Raw genomic sequence first — 13,511 nt, forward strand, 5'->3', positions numbered from 1 at the left:
AACTTACAGGCGGATAAGAATTCTGTCGGGACAAAATCTTTTTTTGGTAAAATGTGCCTCAACCCATTAAGCCTTAAATAGACAGAACTATCAACCTGTTTTCTTCTTACTCTGATACGCCGTTTTCACCCGATCCGTTAGAAACTAGTGCATCGCTAAGCAATAAGGTCTACGACAATTAGGGCTTCCATGGCAGAAAAGTCTGACTTTTAGACCTTGAGGTCTTGGACAATGCACTAATTGGACCTTTAGGTAATCTCCCGGCGTAGATAAATTAAAAATATTCGCTGAAAGTTCACAAAAAATAACAAAAGTGTGAAATAGAATTAATAACACTTGACCCACCCTTACCCGAACGCTAACCCCAACCCTAACTCAAATAATGTGCGTTATTGTAATAATTATTTGAACGCTTAGGAATAAGCCCAAATCGTGTGGGCATAAAATTATTTCTCGTCCAGGGTATATGGGATTGTTGCGTCACGAATTGGTGTATTGGAACCTAAAGGGTTTATGTAGTTATACAATCAACGCACAATATATGAGTTAGGGTTTCCTCGTTCGCCACAATATATTGCTCTTCATCGTTTTAAAGCGCGCATTTGCAATTTGTTACAACAAAATGACGAGAGATGCAACAGCGCAATGTTTTAATGATAAAATACCAAAGCACTAAATCGGTTTCCCACGTACCGTTACGTTTTGTTGGTGATTACCAGTGTTGTAAACAAGTCATTTTGAAGTGACTTTAATAACAATCTCCCTCCGGTTAATAGCGGCGAAAGGGAGGGCTGAAGTGCTCAAGCAGGCATGAAAATCTTTATAAGTGCGTTATTATTATTTAATGTACGTTGAATAAATAATTTGGCAATTTAACGATATGTCCTCGTTGTTGACAAAAGTTGGCAAACTTGAGAACAATTAAGGTTTATTTGCGAATTCCCTTGCCTAAGAATGTCAAGCTTTGTAATACCGGTACTGCAGAGAAAGCAATCAGTGGAACTTTAAAATAACGTTGAACTTCAAGGGAAACAGAAAAATTTATATGCCTACATTTGGAATAAACCAACTGAAGCACGAAAGATTATGCACAAGCAAGTTACGAGCAAATTAAATGCGACTTTATAAGAAAAAATGGACAGTATACAAAAACAATTCGTTTAAATTATTAAATATTTTGGCGCAATGTTATGTTTAATAGATGCCGTTTTTAACGTCCAGGTAAAACTTTAAAAAAAATATATACGAGGGAATATTGCAAAGAGGTAAGATGTTGAGTAATTATGTGCTTTAGCTTGATAAACAAATATTGTTTACCTAAGGTTTAGTAAGCCTACAATACATATTAATACAAAAATGACAGATTTAATAAACGATATAACTTTGCTACAATGTAGGCTATGAGTTATGAAATAAACGTTTGTATTGGTAGGCCTACAACATTGGTAGTGGCAAAAGTTTCATTCGACGAAAAAATTGCAAGTTTACTTTATCGAATGGTCGGTGTCGTGTTTGCGAGAATATTCTGTTGTAAAGAGTTACTTCCCTTCGTTGGGCCCACTGAGCGAATCAGCTTGGCACTGGGACAATGACCGACTGTTGATATGGACATAAGTGGCCACATTCAACGCTGAAGTGTTGTTTTCTCGTGCTCTATAAATACGATCTTATAAAACGTTGACGATCTGGGAATGTGTACATTAGGTAAAACTAAATCACTTTTCAATCACAAAGCAGAAAAATTTACGCCTTACTCATACAGCAATGAAAAAAAAGACATATATATCTGCAACAGTGGGTTAGACCCAACACAGTTTTAAAAGTTACAAGAAACATACAAGGTAAGAAATACAACATTTGTATGCTGGGCAAGAAAGTTTCACGACATTGTGTGTTTATCGCAAGGTATATCATAATGGGTCACATTTTGAGGCAGAACCAACTGTTATCACCTCGCCTTTTGATCTCCATTATAAACTACAACAATAGCGGTCTGTTGGTTGGGTTCGGGCGAAGGAGGGGGTGTCCTCTCTCTGATGCGTTGCTCGGCGGCCGTCCCCGTCTTCACGTCCATTAGCCAGCGGATTATTCGCTTTTGTTGGAAGTCGTCGTCGCATATGTCCTCGTCGGCCTCATCAAGAATACTAACGTCTATCACTCGTCCAACCGCATCATCGAAACTGGCAACCAACTGATCTGAATAAATCGACGGTCCTGTGGCTGTCCCTCCCACGACAAAATGTCGATTTTCTTCATTTTTGGAAATTTCTTTGGTGTGTTGGAGACGACTTTTCACTTTGCTTGCCACTAAACCCGGCCCTGGTATGTGAAATAACGATTTTGATTTTGGTTCGATAACCTTTTTTACTCCACTTGTGCCATTTAACAAGTCTGCATTTGATGACCTTTGCTGATTCCCTTCTGGTTGTAAATCTGCACTTGCGTCATCTTCGTGGCCATCCACAAATGCAGAGTCATCTCTAGATTTTTCTCCCGATGTCTCAAGCTCGGGATTCGCTATATTGCAGACAGCAAGTTTGTTGTCCATGGTATGTGGTTGAATTGAAGGATCTTTTCCTGGACCTGATGTAGGAGACGCGTAGGAAGCGTCAGTGGGTATTTCTTCAATTCTTTGTAATAATTCTCTACTGCGGCTTATAGAACCACTTCCGACAATGTTCTGGTCTTTAAAAGAGTTTCCAGTTGAGGCGGATCTCGCAGATGGTGTTCGTTGATCAGAAATATCTCTACAAAACAAATTAAAAAACGCAATTTTAATATAAACTTGAGGTGGACCATGGTTTAAGGCCTGTATGACGGAACATGAAACAAAATTGTGTGAACATTTGGTGTTACTAAAATTATATGGCCTTGAACAGAAGAACACATGATTGACGGAAAATTATTTATTTATAATATATTGCTACAAGCTATTACTGAAAAACGCAAAAAAATCCACAATTCAAGACACAATAAATATATATAGTTGGAAAATTAAAACTCATCTATAGACGCAGGTAACATTTAACGTTTCGAATATATCTTTATTTTAAAATATTCGAAATGTTTAAAATGTTACCTTCTTCAATATGGGCTTTATTATTCCTTCTACGTCCAACTAAATCCTCTAACCACAATGATTCAAAAATAAAAAAAATTAATCTATGGTTTGCAATTATTTAAAGTTGGATGTCAATTCAATTTGTACAGTACATCTATACTGTATGTATAACAATTAGAAGAACTGCTTTGTTAAGAGTAATATAAATGTTATATACCGTTTGTCGATCGGAGTCGAAGCATCGCGCACACGTAGCTCGGCGAAGGCTTTGTAAAACTCAGGACTTCGATTATGTTCGGGACCACGCACAAACAATGATGTTGTTGGCAAGGAAGCTCTTCGTTTCTGGTTTCGCAACGTTTTGGTTTTAGAACTTATAGGTTCCACGCTTCCTCCACTAGAGGGAGAGTATACGCTAGTGGAGCGAAAATGGGCGGCTGACGGTTTGGCACAGAGCTTATTTGTTGGATATTCGGACATGTCACCGTTTTGCATCGCTATAGAAAAGTCGTGGTCGGAATCCTCAAGACTTGAAGGAATCACCTTGTACATCTTACGTGGAAAGGATGTCGGAGTAGCATCCTTGGCAGCGCTCAATGGTCTTGATGCAAAATTGGGATGTGATTGGTCAACATTTAAACTCCTACATGCTGGATCACTTTTACGGTAAGTCGACTTATAAGGAGACGGAGACTTTTGTCCCGTGGTTGGCCTTAAATCCGCTGTATAGTCAATGCTGGCCGAACGTTGATGACCAGTTGAGGTCTTTCTATTTGGAGGAGCGGGAGAAATGGGGCGTTTAACGCTTTCGCGTTCTTCGCTGGTTGAAGATTGTATATAACTCTTCTCTTGACCGCTTCGGTTACGGCTGCTGGATTGCACGCTAAGATTTTTGCCTTGAGTATACACAACTGTTTTTTCACGAATACGCTCTCCCGCTAAAGGAGGAAATACTGTATGTTCATTTTGTACGTCATGTAAACCGTAAGCTATATCTAATCGACTTGAGGAGTTTTCCGGATAGATCGCTATGGAATCGTGATCAGCAAGCCGCCAAATCTACGGAAAGTTAAGTTTAGAAATTTAGACTATAATTTTGGTATAACGTCTTGAAATCTATAGTTAAAAACATAAAAAAATGCTTATGATGTTAAACATTCTAGGTTGCATCCATAAAATAATTTAGCTTGAATTGAACTGTTGTAAACAACAAACGCTGTAAAACAATTATATACCTGATATGGGCAGTCGATCGACTTTCGCCGAGCACTTAAGGTCGCTGCGTTTCTTTTCGAAGTTTCCGTAAACTCTGGAACTCGAACTGAAATCTTTGGTCGGACCCTAGAATAAATGGCTGAAACTCTACGTTGTCTGCTGTTTGAGTTTCTATTTGTCGCTGTCAAGTGATCGTTGCAATCCGTGGATGAATTGGATAGATGTCGGATCCTTGAAGCTGATTTGGGTGGAGATCCGAGTCTGTATGACTTGTTGAAACCTTTTTGTTTAACGTCCAGATTACTTTCCATATTTTGGGAAGCTTGAGAAGCTGCGTTTATTTTTCTGCTCGTCGTGCAAGACTGTTTCATTCCTACGGTCGTTTGAGGATTGCTGAATCTTCTTTTTGTGGGTAAAAAGGTATGATGTTGTCTTCCTGCTGAGCTGTTTTCGGGTTCACTCGCGTGACCTGTGAAAAAAATGTTTATATATTTGGTCGATAATTAATAATCCATCAATACAGTTTGGGGGTTCTTCCCTCTTATCTTTCTTATAAAAGTTACTTTTTTTAAGAACAACGAACTGTTTCACTTTTACAGGCCTCATAGCAAGTGATAGTGCGAAGTAGGCTACCACTTTTTTCAAATTGTTAAAAGATTTAAAAGATTTATGTTTTAAACTCTGCACGTGATTTTGTAACCGTCTTACTATTTTCAGGTTAAAAGTTTAGTTTGTTAAAAATCACCCCTTAAAAACCCAGTACGGGTCCGTAACTATCACCGGTTTAGTGCACCGGGGTCCCAGAGAAAGGGTCACAGCATTGCTTTATTTTATTGTTAATCATGTGTGGTAAAAACTATGTATACTTGTCGTGCTTATTCGTTCGATATATAATTTTGTCTTAAACTCCAAAGAACCCCGCTTAACACAGTTTTCCACTTATGAAACTTATATGTTGTTACTGCGTTAACCAGCTTTTTTGGCCTTTGCCATTATGATGTTATGCCGATTTACTAAAAAAAGTGCAACTGTCTCCATTTTTTCAAAAACATTTTTAATAACAGAAACCGGATTTTTTGAAGGGACAGATCAAGGTGGAAAGGCAAGATGGCGACACCTCTCTAAACAATATTTTTTGCCTAGCAAAAATTGTAACTTATATGTTGATGTTTTCTAGCAGATTATATAAAATCGATTAAATTTTTGTAAACGAAGGGTGTAGGGTTCTAATGGTTACTTCTCTATGACGTCATGTTTAGATGTAACCTTGGGACGTCTCGGTATGGCGTAGCTTTGTGGCGTTATGTGTGACTTTTTTTCATGACCCCCGACCTTGCATTTGCCCCTGGGCCACAACTGACAAAGTTACAGCCCTGACTTTATAGGTCAGTTTATTTTTTCAAGTATAAATAAATAGGTCACTAATACAGTGTGATGAATCAATGCACAAGGTTTATAATAGAGAATACAGGAAACTCAAAGTACTTTGAATTCACTCTGCCTTGAGGAAATCTTTTAATCTAAAAAAGTTTCGTGGCTATCACGTATAGCCTAGCCCTAGACATTGAAGTCTGTGCTCATATAAATATAACCAGTCTGACAACAGTTATATTCAAATACAATAGTCCGTAGTCGTTTGATCTATTCAAGTTGTTCGAATCTTATGCGATTTCACAAATCCAATAAAGTCAACGACTTATGTTGAATACGTTTGCCCGGCCTCGAGGTGTTATTTTAAAACCACCGCAGACACTTTCACCTTGAAAGCCTGAGCGCTTATTTGATGTATTTTGTCGAAAGATTATTTGCAACTCGTTTATATGTTTTTAGCAAACCTTATTGCTCTAGAAAACTCATGCCGCTAACCAATATATGGCTTTTCGGCAGCTTGAAATGAAAACACGCTGCGCAAGATATTTGCTTTGCTTTGTCGGCCACAAACCAAAAATATACAGTAGCAAATGCACAGGAAAAAATATTATTAAATGGCGATTGTTAGCAAATATGTCACTCTTTATTAGCTTACATTGTAAACATATACTTGAAAACCGTTTGTGCCACACACAGCCATGGTAAACTTCAAAAATCAGTCACGAACGTTTTTCAAACAAAAGTTTCGGACAAAGGAACATAAAAATGTTGGGGTGTCACGTAGAGTCTAGCTACACGCGTCAAAACAAGCGGATAACAGGCCTACATTTGACCTCCACTATTGATTTATGCTGGCGCAGTCCGAAGTATCCACTCATGCGTTTGGTCGACTTCACACGACGCAAGTTACAAAGGGGGTCCTTATGGTAAGAGTACTCGGGGAAGTGGCACAATGCTGGAGCACTTTCACTTGCAATTGGTTCGCCTAACGCGAGCGCCACTTTGGCACTTGGCGCGAAAGTGATGCTCCCGATCGAGCTCTGAAACGTACGTCAAAGGGAATATGGTCCCAACCATAGACACTTACAACACAAATGCACGTTACAAAGATTGAAAGGTATTAACGGTTAAGTGCAAAATATTTTTTTACTAGGTAAATTTGGTGGGAATTGCAATTTAGAATAAGCCACGGCGCCAATAGGCTATGGTTACGTAAGAGTGGAGAAATACTATACGAAAGGCGCAATAAATTTAATTGGTACAGTATAAAGTGCAGTTTAAAACTCCCGTCATTTTGTACCGTGTTTAAAAATGACCGTTATTTATTAAATACTTGCATACAGTATAAAATAACTCCTTTATGCTAATTACGTTTCAAACCTTTCAAGTTAGAGTGGGAGATTGGCGGAGCCTTTGTGTAATGAGATGGACGGCGCATTTATGCTAAAAGATTTTATGAAAAGGGTTTAAAGGGTTACTAAAATCATGATGTAGACATAATAGAAACATAATTAAGATTCCCGCAAAATCGAGCAACTTTTATCGGGAAACGTTAAATCATGTATTATGCTGGTTTGACCGTTCCACTTTGAAGTCAACCAATATCCGAAGGAGAAGTGTGACCCGAAGAAAAATAATTAACAAATTGGTTAAAACCTTTACGTTTACCCTAAATTAATTAAATTCTAGCGTTTACCCTAAATTTATTTAGCATCAAGTTTTGACAGTTTTTCGGTAACATGGTTAAACGCTATAAAGTCTGAGAACAAATGTTATCAATACAATCTTCACATATAAAAATAATAATTATTGGTTCTGTAAACTCAATATTGTATTACTCACAGGTTAGGAAATGTTTTCGGTTAATAATGCAGATGTATTGCTTAAACCTAGCACATTATGTAAGTTATTGATCTTTGTTCGTAACGCGCAACAGCGTGTTCACCAGATTGAAAGTAATCACATCAGGTAACCGAGAATGAAGCGTCTTGTTACCGATCGGTGTCGTGAGAAGCAATATGAAGCGAACTTCGCGAGATCAGCCACAAAGCCCGGCATCGACGCATGAGGTATAACAAGAGATCATGGTTCAAACAGGGGTCGACAAACAAACTTGCTTAACCCCGACTCGCAAGAACGACGCTATAGAGAGGGGCATCTCTCACTTCGACGCAAAATGGCATTGGCAACTCCAGCTGAGATTTCGCAAGATGCGCCAGATGCCGCCCATAGTCAGTCGAGAAGTTAAAAGGAATTCCACTTAGCGCTGATCTTGTCGTTAGCATCAAAAGCGCTATATTCAGTCCTTGTGTATTTAAGCTTACTCAATAAAATCTTTGTAGGAATCGTAGGATTGTTACGGTTGTCGGTTACTTTTATTAGGTCTAAGAAGGGCGGCAGCAACGCAAAAAGCGTTCTTCCTTCGGTATGGGGCGTGGGCGCATACGACAAACAATGGAAATCAAAATATCTTTAGTCGTGTGCTCCGGCCGCCTTTACCGATACCCGATATAGCGATTGTAGGCGCGTCGGAACACGAGGTGGTCGAGTCTTGTGAGTCCTTTGAACAGCATGCGGCCCGCTCGTGCTATCGTATCCATTGTTTTGCAATCTATTTAAACAAACTGATTTTGCTCTTTAAGTTAACGCATCGCGCAAACATATATGGACAATTGGACAGATCTATTTTGTCAACAGTCTGGAACAAGTTACTTCCATCCGTTACTTTCACGAATTGCTTAACTTTGTGAAAGTTATTGCTGTGAATTTGTGTTCCATTGCAAACAATGTATATTTGAATCACATTTTTTAATAAACTACCTAAGAATATTCAAAACAGTTAAATGCAGTTAAGACTCACTGCGCACATTGCTTAATCGAGACGATTTTGGCAAAACAAAAATTTGTGAGCTCAATTGCCCAACATATCGATGGCTGCATAGAATTCCGTAAAAAGAAGCACAAAAACAGTGCGTTTATCTTAGTCAAATTCTAAGTTAAAGAGGTTTACTTACGTCACAATAGCCACATTGTAAATGCGTTAAACTGGCATAAAATAAATAGGGTTATACTCTCGGGGTTCTGTTTTAGACGCAATATATTTGCCCAACGCACAATCAAATATATTTATCTAACATACGTTGATAAAACTTTCTTTGTTGAGAGTCCATGATATGCATTTATTGCACTCTTAGCGTGAGAATATTATCTCAAAACGTAAACGTACAAGAATGCCAAATAAGATTTAAACAAAAATCATTTTTGTTAAAATCCCGCCCAAAAAACATATTAAACATCGTGCTCAGTTTGGAAAAAAGCTGCGGGCGGATGTTTTCCATTGCCAGGCCTAGGTTGCCTGTCCTTAACGATACCAGCGGAACCTGGAGATACAGGCATTACGGCTCCAGTTAAACAGCACAACTATTTACGAAGTTTATATCAAAACCAATTTTGCCATATTTACAGACATTCGAAACAACGTAGATCTCGTAAACCTTTTTCCACTGGTTTCTGAAACCTTTTCAATACCAGGGATGTCCAACCTAGTGAGGGGCGTAAACATTTTCAAAGAAGACGTTATAGGTTATGCCAGGGTTGTTCAAATGATTTCTGCCATGATCCACCACAGCCAAACCTGACAACATGATGATCCACCAAATACGAATAGTAAACATACAGGACATGGTTTGATTATTATGGTGTTTTATTTATGTAAATGTACCCTACAACCTTTTTGGCTTCGCAATTTATTATCAAGCAACATACAAATAATTTTGTGAAGTTAAAAGTTAAGTGTGCTACAGCAGGAAGATTGTTTCAGTGAACAAAAAATATAAGTTGGTTTAAATCAGGGGTCGGCAACCTTTTTCTATAGTCGCGGGCCTAAACCAAACTCAGAAAGGTTTTTGTGGGCCGTACAAAATGTCAAGAAAGAATGGTTACTAAGAATGGTTTCTAAGAATGGTTACTGAAAATGTTAGAAAAACTGTGAATCAGGCGGACCTCAGATCTTTTTTGCACTTCAAAACGTGTTTAATTACATTTAAGGAGGTAGGAAAGTATTGGCACAAAGCACGAAAAAAACGTCTGTTTGTTTTAAATTTCGAGTTCCATACTAATAATGAAAAGTGTAATAAAACTACTTCGAAGAAACGCGATAACAATAATAGTTAATTTAGTTATTTGTAAGTCAGGAAACAGCGATTTTTTGGGTATAACGGCATTTTTTTTAAAGTTTTCATTACATTGCCGAAAACAAAAAAATGTTAAAAAATATATGTCTAATATTTTTGAATACGTTTTTCGTTTGTCCTCGGCGCACTTAGCAGCCTTCCACGCACAACGGCAGATTTTTCGGACGTACGTATAGTTAAAATAGTCAAAAAGTATGTGAAATGAATGGACTCATAACTAGTTTGTTAAAGAGGCGGCGGGCCTGATGAATTACATTGGCGGGCCGTAGGTTGTCGACCCCTGGTTTAGACAATTGGTATCCTGATGAAAATACTGTATACGTTTGTTTTTTCAAGACTACATTAGAAGATACGCACAAAAAGTTGAAAAGATCCGGAACCGGATCGAAATCCGCCATTTGAACATCACCGGGTCATGCCATACGGTGACGTCATAAAAGAGATCCAAACGTAGAAGATTTTTTTTTAAATAAAATTTTTAAGAAAATGTTACGTTAAAAATCAAACATCAATAGGCTTCCTAACGCGAAGCATAGCTCGGCTTGATGCCTGAAACTCAAGACCATTGTGATTAACAATTTTCCTTATTTACCATAGTATTGACGTAATTTGGTATCGGATCAGATCGCGATAAATTTTGCCCTAAATATCGGGCATTGGTATCGAAATAAAATACGAAGTATCGGACAACCCTAACGTTAAGTGCTATTTTTTTTTCTGCAAGTAATAAAAACGACATACCGTCGGAAACGCCCACAACCTCAACATCATAAAGCCGTGCGATTTGTTGTTTCGCGTTTGGGCCAACGCATTGTCAGATTGGAACGAAATGACTCGAGTCGTAGACACCATTGTTCGCTAGCAACGTGAAAATGACAATATTTGTTTAAGTGAATCTTCTCAGTTTGAGCCAACAACACATTGAACTTTCTCATCGAAATCCGCTCGACCATTTGGAGCCCTTATTGAGTGGCACACTCAGAGTATACAAACTCCATATTCGACTGAAGGACGACTCCGTCCACGGTAAACTCATAGTCTGATGTTCGGTTGCTATTTTATGTTATTTTTGTGTCTCCGGCGTCGTGTCTTTAGTCGCCAATTCAATTTGGTACACATTTAACTGAAAAGTCAATTCAACACCGCCTCGTCTATTTGGAACCACGGCATACGAACCTGCGTGTTTTACCTGGGGTGTCAAAAATGCAGTGGTGATGATGGGGCATTTGAAAGAAATTGTTTACACAACCGTACAAAGCTAACTGCAGTCGTCGCAGCGTGAAACCAAAACCACAATCCTTCTCGACATAAGTGCTATTTTTAGTACCTAAGGCCTAAATCATCGATGATGGTTACGTGGGCAGATAGAGAGTAGTATAATACTGCACAAAGCTGTGAATATTTGCCTGGAGAGATATTCAATAAAGCGTTAATTTTGAATAAACGTAACAGAATGAAAGTTGCCTAGCAGGATTTTATGTTTTTACAGACATGGGTAGCCGGAGGACTCCTTATCGGTTTTATAACATTGTATTTGTAAATAACGGAAAAAAGGAAATCACTTAAATATTACTGTTTAGAAAACATAAAAACAGCTGGTTTAGCGCAACCAAGGTTTTTCAGATAATTTAGATTAGAGGACGATAAGAAGAACTATAACAAAAATGTTTTACATTTTTGCACTTCTAGAATAAAAAATAGCTTTCCCTTAATTAATTGGAAAATCTTAAAATACTAAAATTACCAAGGTGCTTTTCCTAATATAACCTAAAAAATCGAGCAATTAAGAAAGCAAACTTTAATACAAAAATAAAAACATAGGCCTATGGTTTTTCTACAAACCTGAATCGCCGGATGATTCGCCCGAAGCTTCACAAGGTGCAAGATTCTGCTGCATAATTTCGGCGACCTTTAGTTACAGCCTCAAGCATTGCCACAATAAACCCAATTTTTTTATTGGCAGAAACATTTGATCACTATCAGGTTAGTTTCGGCATTACCTGTGGAAGAAATAATACTGTATAAATCACCGTATATTGTTATTTAGATTTAGATAGTAGAAGTTTACTCTAAGCACATGCCAGGACTCAATTCGGTACCCAAATAAAGACGCCTATCTTGACTTATCACTCCTTGTCGTCCAATCAAATTACAACGGGTTTCCAATGCTCAATATCTAGTTTTTAAAGTATATAAAAGTATAATTACAAATATTTCGACACTAAATATATTTTAGCCCCATGAAGAGCGACTGTTCAGTAAAGGTCGTTTTAAGCAATGTCATTTAGCGAAAAATATTTCTTAGTTTGTAGCCACTTCTAAAACTCTTGATTGAAAAAACGCAAGTTATGCCAGACTTTAATTATGCGATAGAGTAACTGTAGACAAATAAAGGCTGGTCCCTCGGACAATATTAAAAATGTTTGTGAACTTCTATTGGCAAACATACAGTCGCACATTAACTTAAGGCGTGACAGTGGAAAAACAATCAGCTCGGCTTGACGTCATAACCTTGTTGGCAAACATTGCTGTGTGCCAAGCATTATTCGACTTATAAGCACATAAAACACGCCTCAATATCGTTGTTTTTTAAAACGGATGCTCTTTGTGTAGGAAAACATGCGGCTTATCGAATAAAGGTGTAGTCTTGCCCAATAAGCCAAAGTCCAGAGAACTGCAAAGAAATAGTAAGGTTGCAATACCGCAAGAAATTGGATAGTAAAGCAAGCTAATGTTTCAATAAAACGGTAAAAGAATCACATACAATCTGTTGGGTAACTTTCGCTGATGTCAGGCAGCTTTAGAGCAGACAAAACCTTTAACATATATAGCAACACAGCACATGTTTATTTGTCATGTTTTTTCTTACACTTTCGGGTAAAATGATTTAAGAAAAATAAGGTGTTGTCGTTAAAGTCTAGTCACTCGCGGTTAAAGCGTTTGACAACAACTTTTTCTTAAAAATAACATTCCGGGAATTCAATATCTCGTGGAGGTTGTTAACAACAAACCGACACGGTGAAGCCAAACAAACCGGTCCGACGGAGCTTCAAAGCGCCGTAAATGGAAACAAAAAATAAACAACCTGGGATGTAACAGTTAAATATAACGCATAGGTGGACTCGGGTAAATTGAAACAAGTTTTAAGTGGTACATAAATAGAAACGTTTCACATTATTACAGCAAGCTAAGGAATGAACTTTCTTATGAACAAATTCACTTTCAAAGAAGCTATCTAATTACCTTTGATATGTACGATGTTTTTAAAGTTATATTCACAGCCAAGCCAGGACTGCTGTGTTTAAAAAAATCGTACGAGATGTCACCTGGATCTGCTTTTAGTAGAAACCGTACAGGGCGAAAACGCAAGGTAAATCAACCACTTACACAACCATCGACCTGCTAAAACGAGACAATAAGCTTGAAACACTACGTCCTTTAAACCTGCACAATTACTTTTTCAAGATCTCCGGCCAATTACTAACGGTCACGTTGTACTGAGTCTTTGAGGGAAGTAGCGGGCTTTCTTTTTTGCTGTTAGCGAACTTCTGGAATTCAACGAGCACTTGACACAAGTTAACAAGCTGTGCTGTGCCATACAAGCAGATTACTCAACTTTGATCGATGACAGTCTGGAATCTAGGAACTCGGTCTTCACTAAAACACATCGC

At 38.0% G+C, this 13,511-nt stretch overlaps 1 protein-coding gene across 1 annotated transcript; it reads right to left on the bottom strand.

The window, feature by feature from the left end:
- Positions 1-953: 953 nt before the first annotated feature.
- On the bottom strand, positions 954-13,233 carry LOC146148710 (uncharacterized). The gene is made up of 5 exons (XM_083387609.1): positions 13,084-13,233; positions 11,683-11,840; positions 4,297-4,745; positions 3,279-4,120; positions 954-2,747 (listed from the first exon to the last, which is right to left on the bottom strand). Exons 2-5 carry the CDS (start codon positions 11,735-11,737, stop codon positions 1,949-1,951), a joined length of 2,145 nt encoding a protein of 714 aa, XP_083243735.1. The 5' UTR covers positions 11,738-11,840; positions 13,084-13,233; the 3' UTR covers positions 954-1,948.
- Between the last annotated feature and the right edge of the window lie 278 nt (positions 13,234-13,511).

Source organism: Ascidiella aspersa, chromosome 4 (assembly GCF_963924565.1).
Source record: "Ascidiella aspersa chromosome 4, kaAscAspe10.2, whole genome shotgun sequence".
Taxonomy (NCBI): Eukaryota; Metazoa; Chordata; class Ascidiacea; order Phlebobranchia; family Ascidiidae; genus Ascidiella; species Ascidiella aspersa.

Excerpts from the sequence above, each read along its gene's own strand:
- LOC146148710 (XM_083387609.1), bottom strand. The coding sequence starts at position 11,737 with ATGCAGCAGAATCTTGCACCTTGTGAAGCTTCGGGCGAATCATCCGGC. Across the intron at positions 4,121-4,296 it reads CGATCGACTGCCCATATCAG|ATTTGGCGGCTTGCTGATCA; the intron begins GTATATAATTGT and ends AACTTTCCGTAG. Across the intron at positions 2,748-3,278 it reads TCGACTCCGATCGACAAACG|AGATATTTCTGATCAACGAA; the intron begins GTATATAACATT and ends TTTGTTTTGTAG.